The 17,150-nt window shown below is 37.6% G+C and overlaps 1 protein-coding gene across 1 annotated transcript in view; it reads left to right on the forward strand.

The window, feature by feature from the left end:
* Nucleotides 1-12,776, forward strand: part of LOC135221817 (neither inactivation nor afterpotential protein C-like) — a 106,492-nt gene extending 93,716 nt beyond the window's left edge. The window contains 1 exon segment of the mRNA XM_064259710.1: nt 11,356-12,776. Coding sequence (XP_064115780.1) covers nt 11,356-11,487 — 132 coding nt within the window. The 3' untranslated portion in view covers nt 11,488-12,776.
* Nucleotides 12,777-17,150: the final 4,374 nt, after the last annotated feature.

Below are 17,150 nucleotides of genomic sequence, written 5' to 3' on the forward strand. Positions count from 1 at the left end.
CACAACAAGAAACAAGGAACACAACCACAAGAAAAGACCTCTGCACAAACAATCACTAACACAAAAAAAGAACAACAAAAACGGCAAAACCTACACCCACTAACAACACCAAGGAATCACAACAGCTCACCAACAACAACCCTCAACAACTCACAACCACACCAAGAAACCATAACAGCTCCTCAACAACAACAACAACCCTTAACCATAACAACTCACATATAACTCAACAGAAACTCACAAGCACAACAAATCCAACAGCACAACAACTCTAAGCAAACAACATCAGACTCAACAACAACCAAACAACAAACCAATAACACACAACTTAAATTATTTTCAATGCCTTCAACACTTTTCACAGACCACTGCCAACACTACTGATCTTCACAGGCTCAGACTAAAGACTGACCCACAACTCTGATCTTAACAACCAACTCTAGCTGCACCTGTAGACAACCCAGAACTCGCCAACAGCCAATTCAATCGTCAACCATCCATCCACCAGTTATGACCCCCCCCCCCCCTCTCTCTCTCCCTCTCTCTTTCTCTCAAGGACGTTGTCAAATGAAACTCCCATAACTCCTCCATAAAGTTAAGTTACAAGACAACAGAGATGATCATGTGACAGTAGGAAAATGTATGGATCAAATGGCCTATATAGTCAGGGTGAGTGAAAAAAAGTTGGTTATGTTCGAAATTTATGGACGCAACTAAACAGAAAAAATCGGACGAATGAGATGCTCCTCAATATGGAGGTTCTAGAACAAATGGATTTGAGAATATAAGAGGATTCAGCTCTTTGACAATAGAGGAAGTCTTTTGAGGAGTTCATTAAAGTAATGTTAGAATGAAGGTTTATCTACATAATGCAAGAGTGGAAAATGTTAACGGATATCTAACATTGCTTATGGAAATGATTATTCAGAGGTTAAAGAATAATAAATGTCAGCAGAAGTTTGTGGATTTTAAGTAAGGTGTAATGTACGGCAGTTGGAGGGTTATTGACTAGTTGGCCTTGGGGTGCAAGGTAACGTTTGTGAGGATGATGTGAAAGGTTTCAATTGGATGGTTAAGAAAGATACTTGTTCATTCTTTTTAAAGTCGAGGTACTAAAGGTGATTAAGAAATAAGGGGTATAATATCACTTAGCCTACCAGGTTGGATTTTGATTGAGAAAGTAAGACAGATTGATTGATAGGGGAAGAACTATGTTAGCTTAGACAACAAAGAAGGCATGTCATGTAAGAACTTATGAACTTTTTTTTTTTTTTTGAGAAATTCGGGAGTCGAAAAAACAGGTGTACTATGTGGCGTACATGAACCAGAAAAAAAACGTATTACATGTAGTGTGGAGGGAACTCTGGGTGTATGAGGTAAAATGCAATTGATTGAGAATGATCAAAAGTTTTTATGATGAAATCAACGTGCAAGTCAGTATTTGTAGACAGTTAGGTGCATCTTTTGTTTGAGTCAATGGTAGGTTCTGTCTTCTGTGCTGTTTGTAGATGGAAAGATGGGAGAGGTCATACAGAAAGTACAGACATTGGCGCAAAGTTATGGGATGAAAAAAAAATGGGTCGTGTATATATTGTGTAGTGGCTGTTTGGAGATGATATGTATAATTGGGAATAATAAAGAGGACTTGCTGTCTAGTTTATTGTTTAAAAATGTTCGTAAGAGGAGAAAACGGAAAGAGGATGTTACCAGGAGAAACAAATGGATATTAATGTATTTGATAATGAAGTTTGCTCATTTTAAAACATGCGAGACATTCAAAACACTGAGATTTCCAGTAGAAAATGTTTGACAATATTTAAGTGGTATATGGATAAAAGACTAAGCAGTTTTATGCACATAACACGAAAGGAGATTTTGCCTCTATGTGTATCAAGAGAGAATCATTCTTAGGTTTTGCTGGCGGTAGAACTTCAAGAGCTGGCCAAAAATGATGGCGCAGAGGAGGGTGAACCATCCGATTTTCAGGTTTGACATCTATGAAGAAAAGCGCTTTTATGACGCGCCAACTGTATGCTGGCTGCTTTCTGTGATGGATGAAACTCTATTGAACATGACAACAGTCGACTTTGTTTCATATATCTGTGGCTGGTTTCCATGTTGTAGGCTTAGGCTTATTTTATTTTTATTTTAAGTCATGAAATGAAAGAGCTTTCAAAAAAAACTGTAATTCTTCTTACAACGACCTGAAATATTTCGTCTAATAACTTTCTTTCCTTTTGCAAGGCTTTCTTTGTATAATATAATTAGTCAAATATTTTATAGTATTTAGGGGATTATTTCCTGCTCCTTGCTTCTCTCCCATTTTCTAAGATTATATTTTTATACACAGGTATAGTATATGCTTCAGTATAGTGAACTTCTACAGTACATCATGGAAATGTATATGCAAGAGTGTGTGTTTCTGTGTGTGTGAGAGAGAGAGAGAGAGAGAGAGAGAAATGGAAAAAAAAGTTAGAAGTAAACAAACAAAAGTGGAATTAGTATTGGAGGAGCATGGACAATTCAGTGATGGAGAAGGGGATTAGCCAAACATGTTTATGATTATTGAGAGTACAAGACGGTATAAAGGCAGCAGGTGTTGGAATGACAGAATGAAAGGATTAGATAAGGAAAACAGGAGACCGTCTAAAGTTAAGTTACAAGACAACAGAGATGATCATGTGATAGTAGGAAAATGTGTGGATCAAATGGTTTAGTCAGGGTGAGTGAAAAAAGTTGGTTGTGTTCAAAAATTACGGATGCAACTAACAGAAAAAATCGGACGAATGAGACGCTCCTCCACATGGAGAAGGTTCTCGAACAAATGGATTTGAGAATATAAGAGAATTCAGCTCTTTGACAATGGAGGAAGTGTTTTGAGGAGTTCATTAAAGTAATGTTAGAGTGAAGGTATATCAGCATAATGCAAGAGTGGAAAATGCTAGCGGATATCTAACATTGCTTATGGAAATTATTATTCAGAGGTTAAAGATCAATGTCAGCAGGAGTTTGTGGGATTATAAGTAAGGTGTAGTGTACGGCAGTTGGAGGGTTATTGACAGGTTGGCCTTGGTGTGCAAGGTAGCGTTTGTGAGGATGATGCGAAAGGTTTCAAATGGATGGTTAAGAAAGATACTTGTTCATTCTTTTTAAATTCAAGGTAATAAAGATGACTTAAGAAATAACGGGTATAGCAACACTTAGCATACCAGGTTGGATTTTGATGAGAAAGTAAGACAGACTGATTGATAGGGGAAGAACTATGTTAGCTTAGACAACAAAGAGAGCATGTCATGTAGGAACTCGTTATGAATTTTTTGTTTTTTTTTGTTTTTGAGAAATTCGGGAGTCAAGTGAGAACAGGTGTACAATGTGGCGTACATGAACCAGAAAAAAAATGAGATGTAGTGTGGAGGGCACTCTTGATGTATGAGGTAAAATGCAATTGGTTGAGAATTATCAAATGTTTTTATGATGAAATGAACGTGCATGTCAGCATGTGTAGACAGTTAGGTGCAACTTTCGTTTAAGGCACTGGTAAGTTCTGTCTTTTGTGCTATTTGTAGATGGAGAGATGTAGGCGCAAAGTTTTGGGATAAAAAAAATGGGTCGTTTATACATTGTGTAGTTGCTGTTTGGAGACGATATGTATAATTGGGAATAATACAGAAGACCCTCTGTCTAGTTTATTGTTTAAAAATGTTCGTAGGAGGAGAAAACGGAAAGAGAATGTTACCAGGAGAAACAAATGGATATTAATGTATTTGATAATGAAGTTTGCTCATTTTAAAACATGCGACACATTCAAAACACTTTTTGAGGTTTCCATTTGAAAATGTTTGACAATATTTAATTGGTATATTGATAAAAGAATAAACATTTTTATGCACATAACACGAAAGGAGATTAATCTTCCACGTGAATCAAAGAGAGAATCGTTCTTAGGTTTCGCCGGCGGTTAAAGAACTTCAAGAGCTGGCCAAAAAAGATGGCGCCGAGGAGGGTGAACCATCCGATTTTCAGGTTTGACATCTATGAAGAAAAGCGCTTTTATGACGCGCCAACTGTATGCTGGCTGCTTTTTGTAATGGACGAAACTCTATTGAACGTGACAACAGTCGATTTTGTTTCAGATATCTGCGGCTGTTTCCATATTGTAGGCTTAGGCTTTTTTTTTTTAAGGCATGCAATGATAATGCTTTAACTGCCAAACTTCAATTATTCTTAAATTGCCTACAATGACCAAAAATATCTCATCGTATAACTTTTTCATTTAACAAGGCTTTCTTTGTGTGATATTATAAGTCAAATATTTTATAGTTTTTAGGGGATTATTTCCTGCTCCTTTTTTCTCTCCCAAGTTCTAAGGTTATATGTTTATACACAGTTATAGTATATGCTTTAGTAGATTGAACTTCTACTGTACACCATGAGATTATATGTACATAGAAGGAAAGTGTGTGTGTATAAGAGAGAGTAGTGAAAAAAAAAGAGTTAGAAATTAACAGACAAAAGTAGAAATGGTATTTGAGGAATATGGAGAATTCAGTGATGGAGAAGGGGATTAGCCAAACGTGTTTATGATTATTTTGAGTACAAGAGGGTATACAGTCAGGAAGTGTTGGAATGACAGAATGAAAAGATTAGCAAAGGAAAACAGGAGACAGTCTAAAGTTGTGGCGCGATCATAAGCTCAAAAACAAGTGGGTAAAATCCCTCACACATAAACTTAACCAGTCAAGAACCACAACCCAACAACCAAGGACCACAACCCCACAACTCAACAGCAACAAAAACAACCAAGGACCACAACACAACACCCAAGGACCAAAACCTCACAACTCAACAACACAACAACAAACAAGGAATACAACCACAACTCAACAACAAACAAGGAACACAACTACTACAAAAGACCTCTGCACAAACAATCACTAACATAAAAAAAAGGCAACACACACACCCACCAACAACACCAAGGAATCACAACAGCTCACCAACAACCACCCTCAGCAACTTACAACCACACCAAGAAACCATAACAGCTCCCAACAACAACAACCCTTAACCATAACAACTCACATATAACTCAACAGAAACTCACAAGCACAACAAATCCAACAGCACAGGCACAACAACTCTAAGCAAACAACATCAAACTCAACAACAAACCAATAACACACAACTTAAATTATTTTCAATGCCTTCAACACTTTTCACAGACCGCTGCCAACACTACTGATCTTCACAGGCTCTGCCTAAAGACTAAAGACTGACCCACAACTCTGATCTTAACAACCAACTCTAGCTGCACCTGCAGACAACCCAGAACTCACCAACAACCAATTCAATCGTCAACCATCCATCCACCAGTTACGCCCGCCCCCCACCCTCTCTCTCTCTCTCTCTCTCTCTCTCTCTCTCTCTCTCTCTCTCTCTCTCTCTCAAGGACATTGTCAAATGGAACTCCCATAACTCCACATTTCCTCCCCCCTTACATTTGCCAACGTCTCCTTAGAACACACACACTAAATAGCCTTCCACAACACCCACGGATGCTCGGACGCAGGCCCTCTGGATCCATGTTTGTGTGAGAGAGAGAGAGAGAGAAATGAAAAAAAGTTAGAAGTAAACAGACAAAAGTGGAATTAGTATTGGAGGAGCATGGAGAATTCAGTGATGGAGAAGGGGATTAGCCAAACGTGTTTATGATTATTGAGAGTACAAAAAAGGTATAAAGGCAGCAAGTGTTAGAATGACAGAATGAAAGGATTAGTAAAGGAAAACAGGAGACAGTCTTAAGTTACAAAACAACAGAGATGATCATGTGACAGTAGGAAAGGGTATGGATCAAATGGCCTACTATGAGATTCAGGGTCTCTGTAACACGGTTTTTTGGACTTTGCTCCTTGTCAAAGCATCGGATGTAGCTGAAAGTTGACATATGTATATTTTACAACCACACACAAATTTTGTCAGCATTATCAATAACCTAAACCCGATAGTTTTAATTTTTATAGAGTAAAAATGATCTAGCCGACGCCATGGCCAATGATTACGAGCCAAGAGTCGAAAAACATTCATTACGTAAGGAAGGTAAACAAACACCTTTTGACTAAATGTTGCCCCGCCCATCCACCAGACAGAAATTCCATCGGCTCTGAAACCCAAAGACTTTATGAATGGCGAAACGATACATAGATGTGGGTGGGGTATCAGTGCTAGCGTAGTAATACTACTGTAGTAGTAGTGCCGCAACAGTATAGCAGTAATATACATGAATTAAACGTTTAGGCCAACTGCTGGGATCCTTTAGCACTTCTTACAACTACTCGAGAAATGAGTTTTTATAGCCAGAATTTAATTTTCTAATCCAACAATGCCCATGGTAGCCTTCAGTGTTATCCTGAATTATAACGAGGCGAAAGTGGGTGGAGCCTCATGAAGTCACCATGCTGACGATAATTATTAGTGAAGGTTTAAAGCCAATATACGGTACCAGCTATTTTTTTTCAGTAAATAGGTAGATAGCCAATAAATAAAAATTGCTTGTCATTGGATATAGCAGTTATCAAATCAAGCTTGTCTACTATGTTTTTGATAATTACCAACTATTCCCTACATCTTGTCAATCTGATTGTGACCTATAAAGTAGACTGTAATTTCTTTGGAAACTTATTTTGGGAGTTAGACTAATAATCGGTGTTTTTGTATTTAATTAACATATTTTATTGGTTTGTTCATTATGACAATTATCAGTGGAGAGAATTCAGAGTTCATAAAGGTGTACTGCTTTGCTTGTATTTAAATTTGTATGTCATTGTTCCCAGAGGTTTAGCCTTCGTTACGTATAGCCAATCATCCATCGAGAAAGAGGGAGGAAATGCTGTCATAAGTTACGTAACGAGTGCGTTCGAAACCTTTTCTCTGAGTAAGTTGGCCCGTCTTCATAAAAGGTCACTTTTACATTATAAGTACCAAATTTATTCAACCTACGTAGTGCAGAATACACTCAAAATTTATGTGTTGATATAATATGTATTCTGAATAAGCGTTATATTTATGAAATGCATAGATAAAAAGTTATTGCGAAAAAACCGTGTTACAGAGGCCCTGAATCTCATAGTAGTAAGGGTGGGTGAAAAATTTGGTTATGTTCGAAATTTTCGGATGCAACAAGCTGAGAAAATCGGACGAATGAGGAGCTCCTCCATGGAGAAGGTTCTCGAACAAATGGATTTGAGAATATAAGAGAATTCAGCTCTTTGACAATGAAGGAAGTATTTTGAGTTCATTGAAGTATTGATAGAGTAAAGGTATATCTGCATTACACAAGAGTGGAAAATGGTAGTGAATATTTAACAATGCTTATGAAAACGGTTGTTCAGTGGTTAAAGAATGAAAAGATGTCAGTAGAAGTTTGTGGGTTTACAAGTGAGGTGTAGTGTATGGCAGTTGGAGGGTTATTGACTGGTTGGCCTTGGTGTACAAGGTAACGTTTGTGAGGATGATGTGAAAGGTTTCAAATGGATGGTTAAGAAAGACACTTGTTCATTCTTATTAAAGTCAAGGTAATAAAGGTACTAATAAATAAGTTGTTTAATAGCATCACTTAGCATACCAGGTTAATTGGAGTTTGGAGGTTTATTGAGAAAATAAGACAGATTATTTGATATGGGAAGAACTATGTTAGCTTGGACAACAAAGAAGGCATGTAATGTAAGAACTCGTTATGAACGTTTGTTTTTATGAGAAATTCGGGAGTCGAGTGAGAACAGGTGTACTATGTGGGGTGCATGAACCAGAAAAAAAAAACCGTATTAGATGTAGTGTGGAGGGAACTCTGGATGTATGAGGTGAAAAGCAATTGATTGAGAATGATGAAAGGTTTTTATGAAGAAATCAACGTGCATGTCAGCATATGTAGACAGTTAAGTGCAACTTTAGTTTGAGGCAATGGTAGGTTCTGTCTTCTGTGCTGTTTGTAGATGGAGAGATGGGAGAGGTCATACAGAAAGGACAGATGTAGGCGCAAAGTTATGGGATAAAAAAAAAATGGGTCGTTTATACATTGTGTAGTGGCTGTTTGGAGACGATATGTATAATTGGGAATAATAAAGAAGGCCTTCTGTCTAGTTTATTGTTTAAAAATGTTCGTAGGAGGAGAAAACAGAAAGAGAATGTTACCAGGAGAAACAAATGGATATTAATGTATTTGATAATGAAGTTTGCTCATTTTAAAACATACGACACATTCAAAACACTTTGAAATTTCCAGTAGAAAATGTTAGACAATATTTAAGTGGTATATTTTATGCACATAACACGAAAGGAGGTTTTGCCTCTATGTGTATCAAAGAGAGAATCATTCTTAGGTTTTGCTGGCGGCAGAACTTCAAGAGCTGGCCAAAAATGATGGCGCAGAGGAGGGTGAATCATCCGATTTTCAGGTTTGACATCTATGAAGAAAAGCGCTTTTATGACGCGCCAACTGTATGCTGGCTGCTTTCTGTGATGGATGAAACACTATTGAACACGACAACAGTCGATTTTGTTTCAGATATCTGTGGCTGGTTTTCATGTTGTAGGCTTAGGCTTATTTAATTTTTATTTTTTATTGTTTTAAGTCATGAAATGAAATTGCTTTAAAAGAAAAACTTTTATTCTTCTTACAAAGACCTGAAATATCTCGTCTAATAACTTTCTTTCCCTTTGCAAGGCTTTCTTTGTATAATATAATTAGTCAAATATTTTATAGTTTTTAGGGGATTATTTCCTTCTCCTTGCTTCTACCCCATTTTCTAAGATTATATGTTTATACACAGGTATAGTATATGCTTCAGTATAGGGAACTTCTATAATACATCATGGAAATGTATATGCAAGAGAGTGTGTTTCTGTGTGTGTGTGTGTGTGAGAGAGAGAGAAATGGAGAAAAGAAGTAAACAAACAAAAGTGGAATTAGTATTGGAGGAGCATGGACAATTCAGCGATGGAGAAGGGGATTAGCCAAACGTGTTTATGATTATTGAGAGTACAAGACGGTATAAAGGCAGCAGGTGTTGGAATGACAGAATGAAAGGATTAGCAAAGGAAAACAGGAGACAGTCTAACGTTAAGTTACAAGACAACAGAGATGACCATGTGACAGTTGGAAAATGTATTGATCAAATGGCCTAGTAAGGGTGAGTGAAAAATTTGGTTTTCGAAATTTACGGACGCAATTAAACAAAAAAAATCGGACAAATGAGACGCTCCTCCATATGGAGAAGGTTCTCGAACAAATGGGTTTGAGAATATAAGAAAATTCAGCTCTTTGACAATGGAGGAAGTATTTTGAGGAGTTCATTTAAGTAATGTTAGAGTGAAGGTATATCTGCATAATGCAAGAGTGGAAAATGCTAGCGGATATCTAACATTGCTTATGGAAATGATTATTCAGAGGTTAAAGAATAATAAATGTCAGCAGGAGTTTGTGGGATTATAAGTAAGGTGTGGTGTACGGCAGTTGGAGGGTTATTGACTGGTTGGTCTTGGGTTGCAAGGTAACGTTTGTGACGATGATGCGAAAGGTTTCAAATGGATGGTTAAGAAAGATACTTGTTCATTCTTTTTAAATTCAAGGTACGTAATAAAGATGACTTAAGAAATAACGGGTATAGCAACACTTAGCATACCAGGTTGGATTTTGACTGAGAAAGTAAGACAGATTGATTGATAGGGGTAGAACTATGTTAGCTTAGACAGCAAAGAGAGCATGTCATGTAAGAACTCGTCATGAACTTTTTTTTTCTTTCTTTCTTTTTTTTGAGAAATTCGGGAGTCGAGAAAACAGGTGTACAATGTGGCGTACATGAACCAGAAAAAAACCCTATGAGATGTAGTGTGGAGGGCACTCTGGATGTATGAGGTAAAATGCAATTGGTTGAGAATGATCAAAGGTTTTTATGATGAAATCAACGTGCATGCCAACATATGTAGACAGTTAGGTGCAACTTTTTTTTGAGGCAATGGTAGGTTCTGTCTTCTGTGCTATTTGTAGATGGAGAGATGGGAGAGGTCATAAAGAAAGTACAGATGTAGGCGCAAAGTTATGAGATAAAAAAAAAAAAAGTCTTGTATACATTGTGTAGTGGCTGTTTGGAGACGATATGTATAATTGGGAATAATAAAGATGATCTGCTATCTAGTTTATTTAAAAATGTTTGATAAAATTTAAAGAGAACGTTAACACGAGTAAGGTTGTTATGGTAAATGAATACTAGGAAGTGGAATAGGGAATATTGACGGGAATCATGTAAGAATGAAAATTGTTGACTCATAGAGGCATCTGGGAATAACTATGATTGATGACGATTTAATTCAGAAGAGGAGAGTAACAAAAACAAATAAAGCGCCTCAGTGCCGTGGTCGGTATGGTGTTGGCATACCACTTCGTTGGCCTTGAGTTCGATTCTCGGTCATTCCATTGAGGTGTGAGAGATGTGTATTTCTGGTGATAGAAGTTCACTCTCGACGTGGTTCGGAAGTCAAGTAAAGCCGTTGGTCCCGTTGCTGAATAACCACTGATTCCATGCAACGTAAAAACACCATATAAACAAACAAAAACAAATGAAGTATGGCAGGCAGCAGGGTATAGGCAAAATATTTGAAAGCTAAAGTTGGAGTGTATGAAGAATTGTTGAGTCAAATCTCTTTTATTGAAGTGAAGTGTGGATATTAAACATGAAAAAAAGTTGAAGATAGAATCCGTTTGCAAGTATAAACGGAGCAAGACGGACCAATGTGGCCAGAACGTGGAGATGCGTAGTAGAAAAAAGGTCTGCATCATTGAAAAAGCTTGGGCTTGTCCCTAAATTTCATAATCCATCCATCCATCCATTTTGAGGTGGTTGGGTCATGTGGATAGAATTGAGAACGACAATAAAAAAAGATTATGCATTTTGCAAGCAAGCTTAGGAAGGGAAAGACTCAGACTGTCCTGATTAGATATTGTAGAAGAGGCACTGAACAGGACACTTTGTGTTTAGGGATTATAAAGCTTGATTGTGCGCATGAGTGCACAGACTTTTTAAGTTGCAGTATGGTTGCTCTTCTAGACCGTGGTTAAATCTAGACAATGTGGATATTCCAAAGTTCAACTTTTAATTGATTTTCTGTCACTAGGAAATTCATTTTTATATGACATTAATGTTCGTAAAAACATGAAAAAATTATTTAAATTTTTCTATACTATTAACACCCATCTTTTTTCTTGGCACAATATTGAATCTCCCATTTTAATGCGAGAATGTCTAGAGTGTATTCTGCAGCCTCTGGTCCTACTTTTGATTCTGACGATGCTTGTGTTTGCAGGGCATGCTCCGCAAAACGAGTCACTCCCGCCAGAGCATGAAGAGAGGGGAAGGTGGGGGAGGAGACGACTACTACAACGGTGGAAACGTAACTCCGACCTTCACCGAGGAAACGGAGGAAGCCATGTTGTAAGAAGGCGCAGATTTGCATCTTTCAGGCTGCGTACCAGAATGAAGAAAAAAAAAAAAAAACATCAATGCGTCACTTGCACATCAAAATGATAAACAGCAGATGATATCTGTCAGGATAACAAGAGTCCCTCAGAGATGAGTTAAGCAGTAGGATGTGAATCTAGGTGCCATATTTTTGTTCATGGTTTCCTGCAGCAAGGGCATCTAGTAGGGACTACTGGTATCGATATTTTTTCGAAGGGGAATTTCCTGCGATGAGTCTAAGCTCCAGTATTGTCCTTCGATGAACAGACAAATGAAACCAATGCAGTTATAGAGGATGCTCATTCTTCCGAGATGATATTTTCTGTATTTATAATTTTACTGAGAATGAAAATTAAGGAACTGGGCTTACTTGAAATGCATGAATATCTCGGTTTCTGTTTTTTCATCGCTTGTAAAGTATAGAAACATGTTCTTCCTAGATTGAAAATTTTTTTTAAACATATTGTATATTTATATAGAATGTTGACCAGCTGTAATGTCGCCCTTATGTTTAAAATTGTCCATGACTGCACGAGGTACAAGTGACCTGTGCTTTGCTGAAAAAAAATAGTACTGCTCATAGATGAATTATTAAGGTTTTCCTTTATTGAAATTCATTATATGGACTATACCAAGCTCATTATATCTCATTTGTGTAGTTGTAGATTAGATTATAAACATATTTCATATGCTTCAAATGGTATGATATGCATTTTACATTGCAATGTGTTGTGCACATTTGGAAAAAAAAATATTCACCAAGAAAGGCATCAGTTGTACAATGGTTGTGTTGAAATCATTTCTCAGGTGAACTGGATGTTATTCCAACGCGAGGAAAAAAAATTGTACTACGAGGGTTTAAATTCATTCCAATTTGCTTCTGTTGCAGTGAGGAAGTAATTGATAGAAATTTAATAGCTGTTGATAAAGTTTTTATAGTTAATTGTAAAGAAAAAATAAATTATAGAAATTTTTTTTTAAACACTAAGTGTCTTCGTAACTGTTTAGATTTGAGAGGATTGACAGGAACATATAAAATCTCGGGATGAGATAACAAGTTCCGTTTCTCTTCAGTTAACAAACTGTAAGAATCTTTCAATGTATTTAGTGGAAGAAACGGATGATTTTGAAGCAATTTCGTCAGCAGTTGTTCTCTGGCCATAATACAACTCTGATATAAGTTATTTGCAAGATTACCAGTTGAAGCTATTCCTTTGAAAATGACTATGAAATATAAAGTACTTAATATATGATAATAAGAATCTACGAGTGGAATTTTATTATACCTTTCAGTTACGAAGAAGAACTACTTTATGTGACGATAGTGCGCCACTTTCTCACGTTTAGTCAAATTATTTCCAAAGCGTGTTTTAGCGATTATTAGAAATTATTTGCTCTTCACTTGGTCGTGGCTGGTTTTACATGAACAATGTCACACTTGTCAATTAGCAGTTCACATCTTCACCGTACTATAATTTACTTTTAAATTACATACTCCTTTATTCATGACGTCTTCTGTCGCTATCCTACACCCCTTAGGGGGGCTAGTGCCGCCAGTGCACCTTACGTTGTGCGCTGTAGGCATTACTAAAGGGTGTATACAGCGTCCTTTCTTCTCCAGACTGCATCCACTTTTTAGCCTCATGCATTACTTCCATTCCCGTTGCCTTTCTCCAGTCCCTCCGTAGGGAGGTAGTGCCGTCAGCGCACCTCATGCGGTGCACTGTAAGCATTACCTAAGGTTCTTCGCAGCGTGCATTCGGCCCCTACCTGCAACCACTTTTGTTCCTTATACTGTGCTTCCTTTCATATTCTCTTTCTTCCATCTTACTTTCCACCCCCTTCTAACAATTGATTCATAGTGCAACCGCGAGATTTTCCTCCTGTTACATCTTTCAAACTTTTTTTGCTGTCAATTTCCGTTTCAGCGCTGAATGACCTTATAGGTCCCAGTGCTTGGCCTTTGGCCTAAAATCTATATTCAATCAATCAACCTTTATTCCGTCTTGCTGTCCAACCTCTCCAACTCCCTCTTTTCTCCATCTTAAGTGCTCAATGGCCGGAAGTGCACCAATGCTTGGCTTGACAGCCTAAAAGTTCTTAAATCCATAATTACTCTCCTATTTGCTGCGAGAGAGTAACTCCTCCCTTGGATATCCATGACGACAGCCAATGGCGCCAGTTTCTCACCATCATTTTACTCTCCTTGCCTTCGTTTCCAGCGTGTTTCTCTTCGTGGAGTCTTGTTGACGGGCCTAAAAGGTACGCAGGTCGTAACGTATTCTGTACTGTGACGTACAGGTTACTGTAAAGCGGCTAAAGCCCCGTCCACACGCTCACGCTCGACGAACTGTATTCGATGTGACGTCGGAAGTGGAGAAAATTAGAACTTTTCCCGCTGTAGATACGCTTCTGACGTCACATCCAGCAAAGCTTGGCCTTGTGGACGGTCCCTAAGTTTGGTAGAACGGTGGTATATTATAAGGCTTTATAGCGGCTGGTTTCTCCAAAGCCAGCCTTCTTCAGGTCACGATCGTGTGGTAAGTTTTGCCATTAAATTTTAACTTAGTCGGAGTCACCACGTTGAAGAGGCTGTGCGAGCTAGAGGATTAGTTTACTGCAGCCTTGCTGGTATCATTGATGTAAAATAATCCCGTAGATACGACGTTATTCGTGATAATTAGGGTGACCATTTATTTGACTTGCGAAAGGGGGGACATAAGTATATATAGTAAGCCCATGCGTACTTGCACTTACGTTGAGTCGTTGTAAATTCAGAAGTTTAATACATAAATATATTCAATTACTGGTGATGATAAATGAGAAGGTCTATCAATCAGTGTTTTTATTCAGACATTATCTCTGACATTTTAAGGTTTATCAATTAGTGTTTTTATTCAGACATTATTGCTGACCTTTTCAACAGAAAATTATTCTTTAAATTTTAAGGAGAATTACAGACATTATATAAAAGGACAAAAATTCTCACATCATTCTTTGGCGTACTTTTGGCTTGATTTGATGTTTACTAAGTATATTCAATAACAGGTGATGATAAATTAGGTTTATCAATGACGTTTTTTTTATTAGGTTTATTTTACTAGGTTTATCAATGACATTGTATTATTTTTAAGGAAAATTGTTCTGATTACATAAAAAAAATGCCTACATCATTCTTTGGTGTATTTTTGGCTTGATTTGATCTTCACTCAGGCTATTCAATATCAGGCGATGATAAATTAGAAGATCTATCAGTTAGTGTTTTTATTCTGACCTTTTCAACACAAAATTATTCTTTAATATACAAGGAAAATTGTAGACTACTTAAAAATAAGAACAAAATTTTGCATCAATCTTTGGTGTATTTTTGTCTAGATTTGATCTTCTTTAAGAGTGAAGGGTGAGTTCTAAGATATTCATTTCACTATTAGTGCCGACTTCAGCGTATACTTGTAACTGGCTTTTTTCTGATGTCCAGTTGTTCATTAAGGAGAACACTCTCTCTGTGGGAGCCAGAGAGGCACAGGCTAAATTCAATAACCTTAGATATGTTTCTGAAAGAAATGCTGTTATTATCAAAGTAGCAGAAAATATCTACCCGTTTTCTATCCACTTCCAGAACACTTACTTTCCGTTACTGCACCTTTTCATCTGTCAAAAATGTTTTGACACAAGTAATTCGTCAAAAATATCATTATTATCTATTTCTAAATCAGGTCTTATCCCTTGAATATAGTTCACTGTTTACTGGACCTGAGACCAGCATATTGAATTACTTTGAAGAAGGACCCAATCAAAATTTTGTACTTCATCAAATGGCCTAGTCCACTGATCTAAGTGTTCTACTGATGTTCCATAAAAGGACATTACTACACTTTTAAAATGTTCAACATTTTTCGCCCTCCCTTTCAAATCTCGGAGCATCTTGGTGATTGTCATCGTGATGAACAGTTATCTTTTTCGCTCTGCCATTTTCATTTTCAACTCTTTTAAAATGCAATCAACTTCCATCATTGAAACTTTTGGAATTCGATTTTCAAAGTGTAATCATGGAACACTTTACTCTGACTGTGTACAAAATAAAGCCAAACTTCAGCAAATGGATAATAAAAAAACTGCTTAAGAATGGTTGGGCATTTATCCTGGGACAAAAGAGGTCTTTAATGGTTTGAATAGTTTCAGAATCCTCTCAATAGCTAGTCGTAAAGCAAGCCACCTCGTCTTCGTATATCCCAAAAAGTTTCGGTAGTGCACATCAACGTTTTCACAAATTTCTTTCAGTTGCTCCACTCTGACTGTGTAGATGTAGAAGAAAGGAAATATCTTCACGGTTATAGCTTCCACATCTATAGGTTCCCAGACAGTCAGTCGCAGCTTTCATACAATTATTCAAGATATGAGCTGCGCAGCTAACACCAATTAATTTTCTACCTAGAAATTGTTGCATACTGTATAAGAAATTATTTTTGCCTCCCCTTGATGATCCACCAAAGTTGCAGTTCGTATTATTAGCACAGAAAGCCAAAACCTTAGCGGACAGTTTATTGGAAAGAGTTTCTTGTATATAATCATACTATAATGGGCGTAATGTCTGTCTGTCTGTCTGTCATTCAATCACGGCCAAACGGCTGGTCAGATGGGCATGAAACTTGGCAGGGTTATGTTGGGGACCCCTAAGATGGTTTGTAATGGGGTTTCATCCAACCTACCCCCCTCCTTTGGAGGGGGTGAGGGTGAGAAGGGATTCCCTGAAATGGAGCTGTTTCTGGTCGTGAAACGAGGCGGGTTATTCCCGTAGACTTAGTTACTTTACGATTTTTCATACATAATTTCTGTACAACTTCCCCGGAGAAAGTCGCGAATATTTCAGCTCGGACACAAGAGAAGATGAAAATTATCATCAATATCCGCAAGATTTTTTGAATAACTTAAATCCATCAGGACTGCCAGTGCACAAAATAACGTTGAAGAAGTACTGCCCAGTAATGTTGCTTCGGAATTTCGATCCTGTCAATGGACATTGCAACGGAACGAGGTACACCGTTATGGAGCTGAACTCCCACGTCATCGAAGCAGTGATAGCAACGGGCCCTCACACCGGCAAACGTCTGTTCACCCCCCGGATTCCTCTGATACCTTCGGACAACCAGTTTCTGTTCCAGTTACGGCGCAGGCAGTTTCCCATCAACCTGGCCTTCTCATTCACTGCAAACAAGTCGCAGGGCCAGACTTTGGATCTTGTTGGTGTGTTTCTGCCGTCACCCATGTTCACACATGGCCAAATGTATGCGGCGATGAGCAGAGCAACTGACTCTGCCAACTTGAAATTAAGTTGTGGACAAATTGATAATATTGCGTACAAAGAGGTTCTGTAGTAGGTATGTATAAAAATCGCCCTTATTTTAATATTTCTGAACAAATAGTACATATAGATTTTTCACTTCTGCACCCGTATTTTATCACCCATCGTAGATGGGTCAGTTTGCTAGTATGAAATAATAGCACTTGTTTCTCCAAGATTTTTTACCTCCAATACTTTGACCCTGACACCATGGCAAGGAGAAAAGTACCTAACCAATAAGGGACATAATTAAAGATATTTCGATGATTTGAACAGTCACAATATAAAGTAACAATATT

Source organism: Macrobrachium nipponense, chromosome 3, assembly GCF_015104395.2.
Source record: "Macrobrachium nipponense isolate FS-2020 chromosome 3, ASM1510439v2, whole genome shotgun sequence".
NCBI lineage: Eukaryota > Metazoa > Arthropoda > Malacostraca > Decapoda > Palaemonidae > Macrobrachium > Macrobrachium nipponense.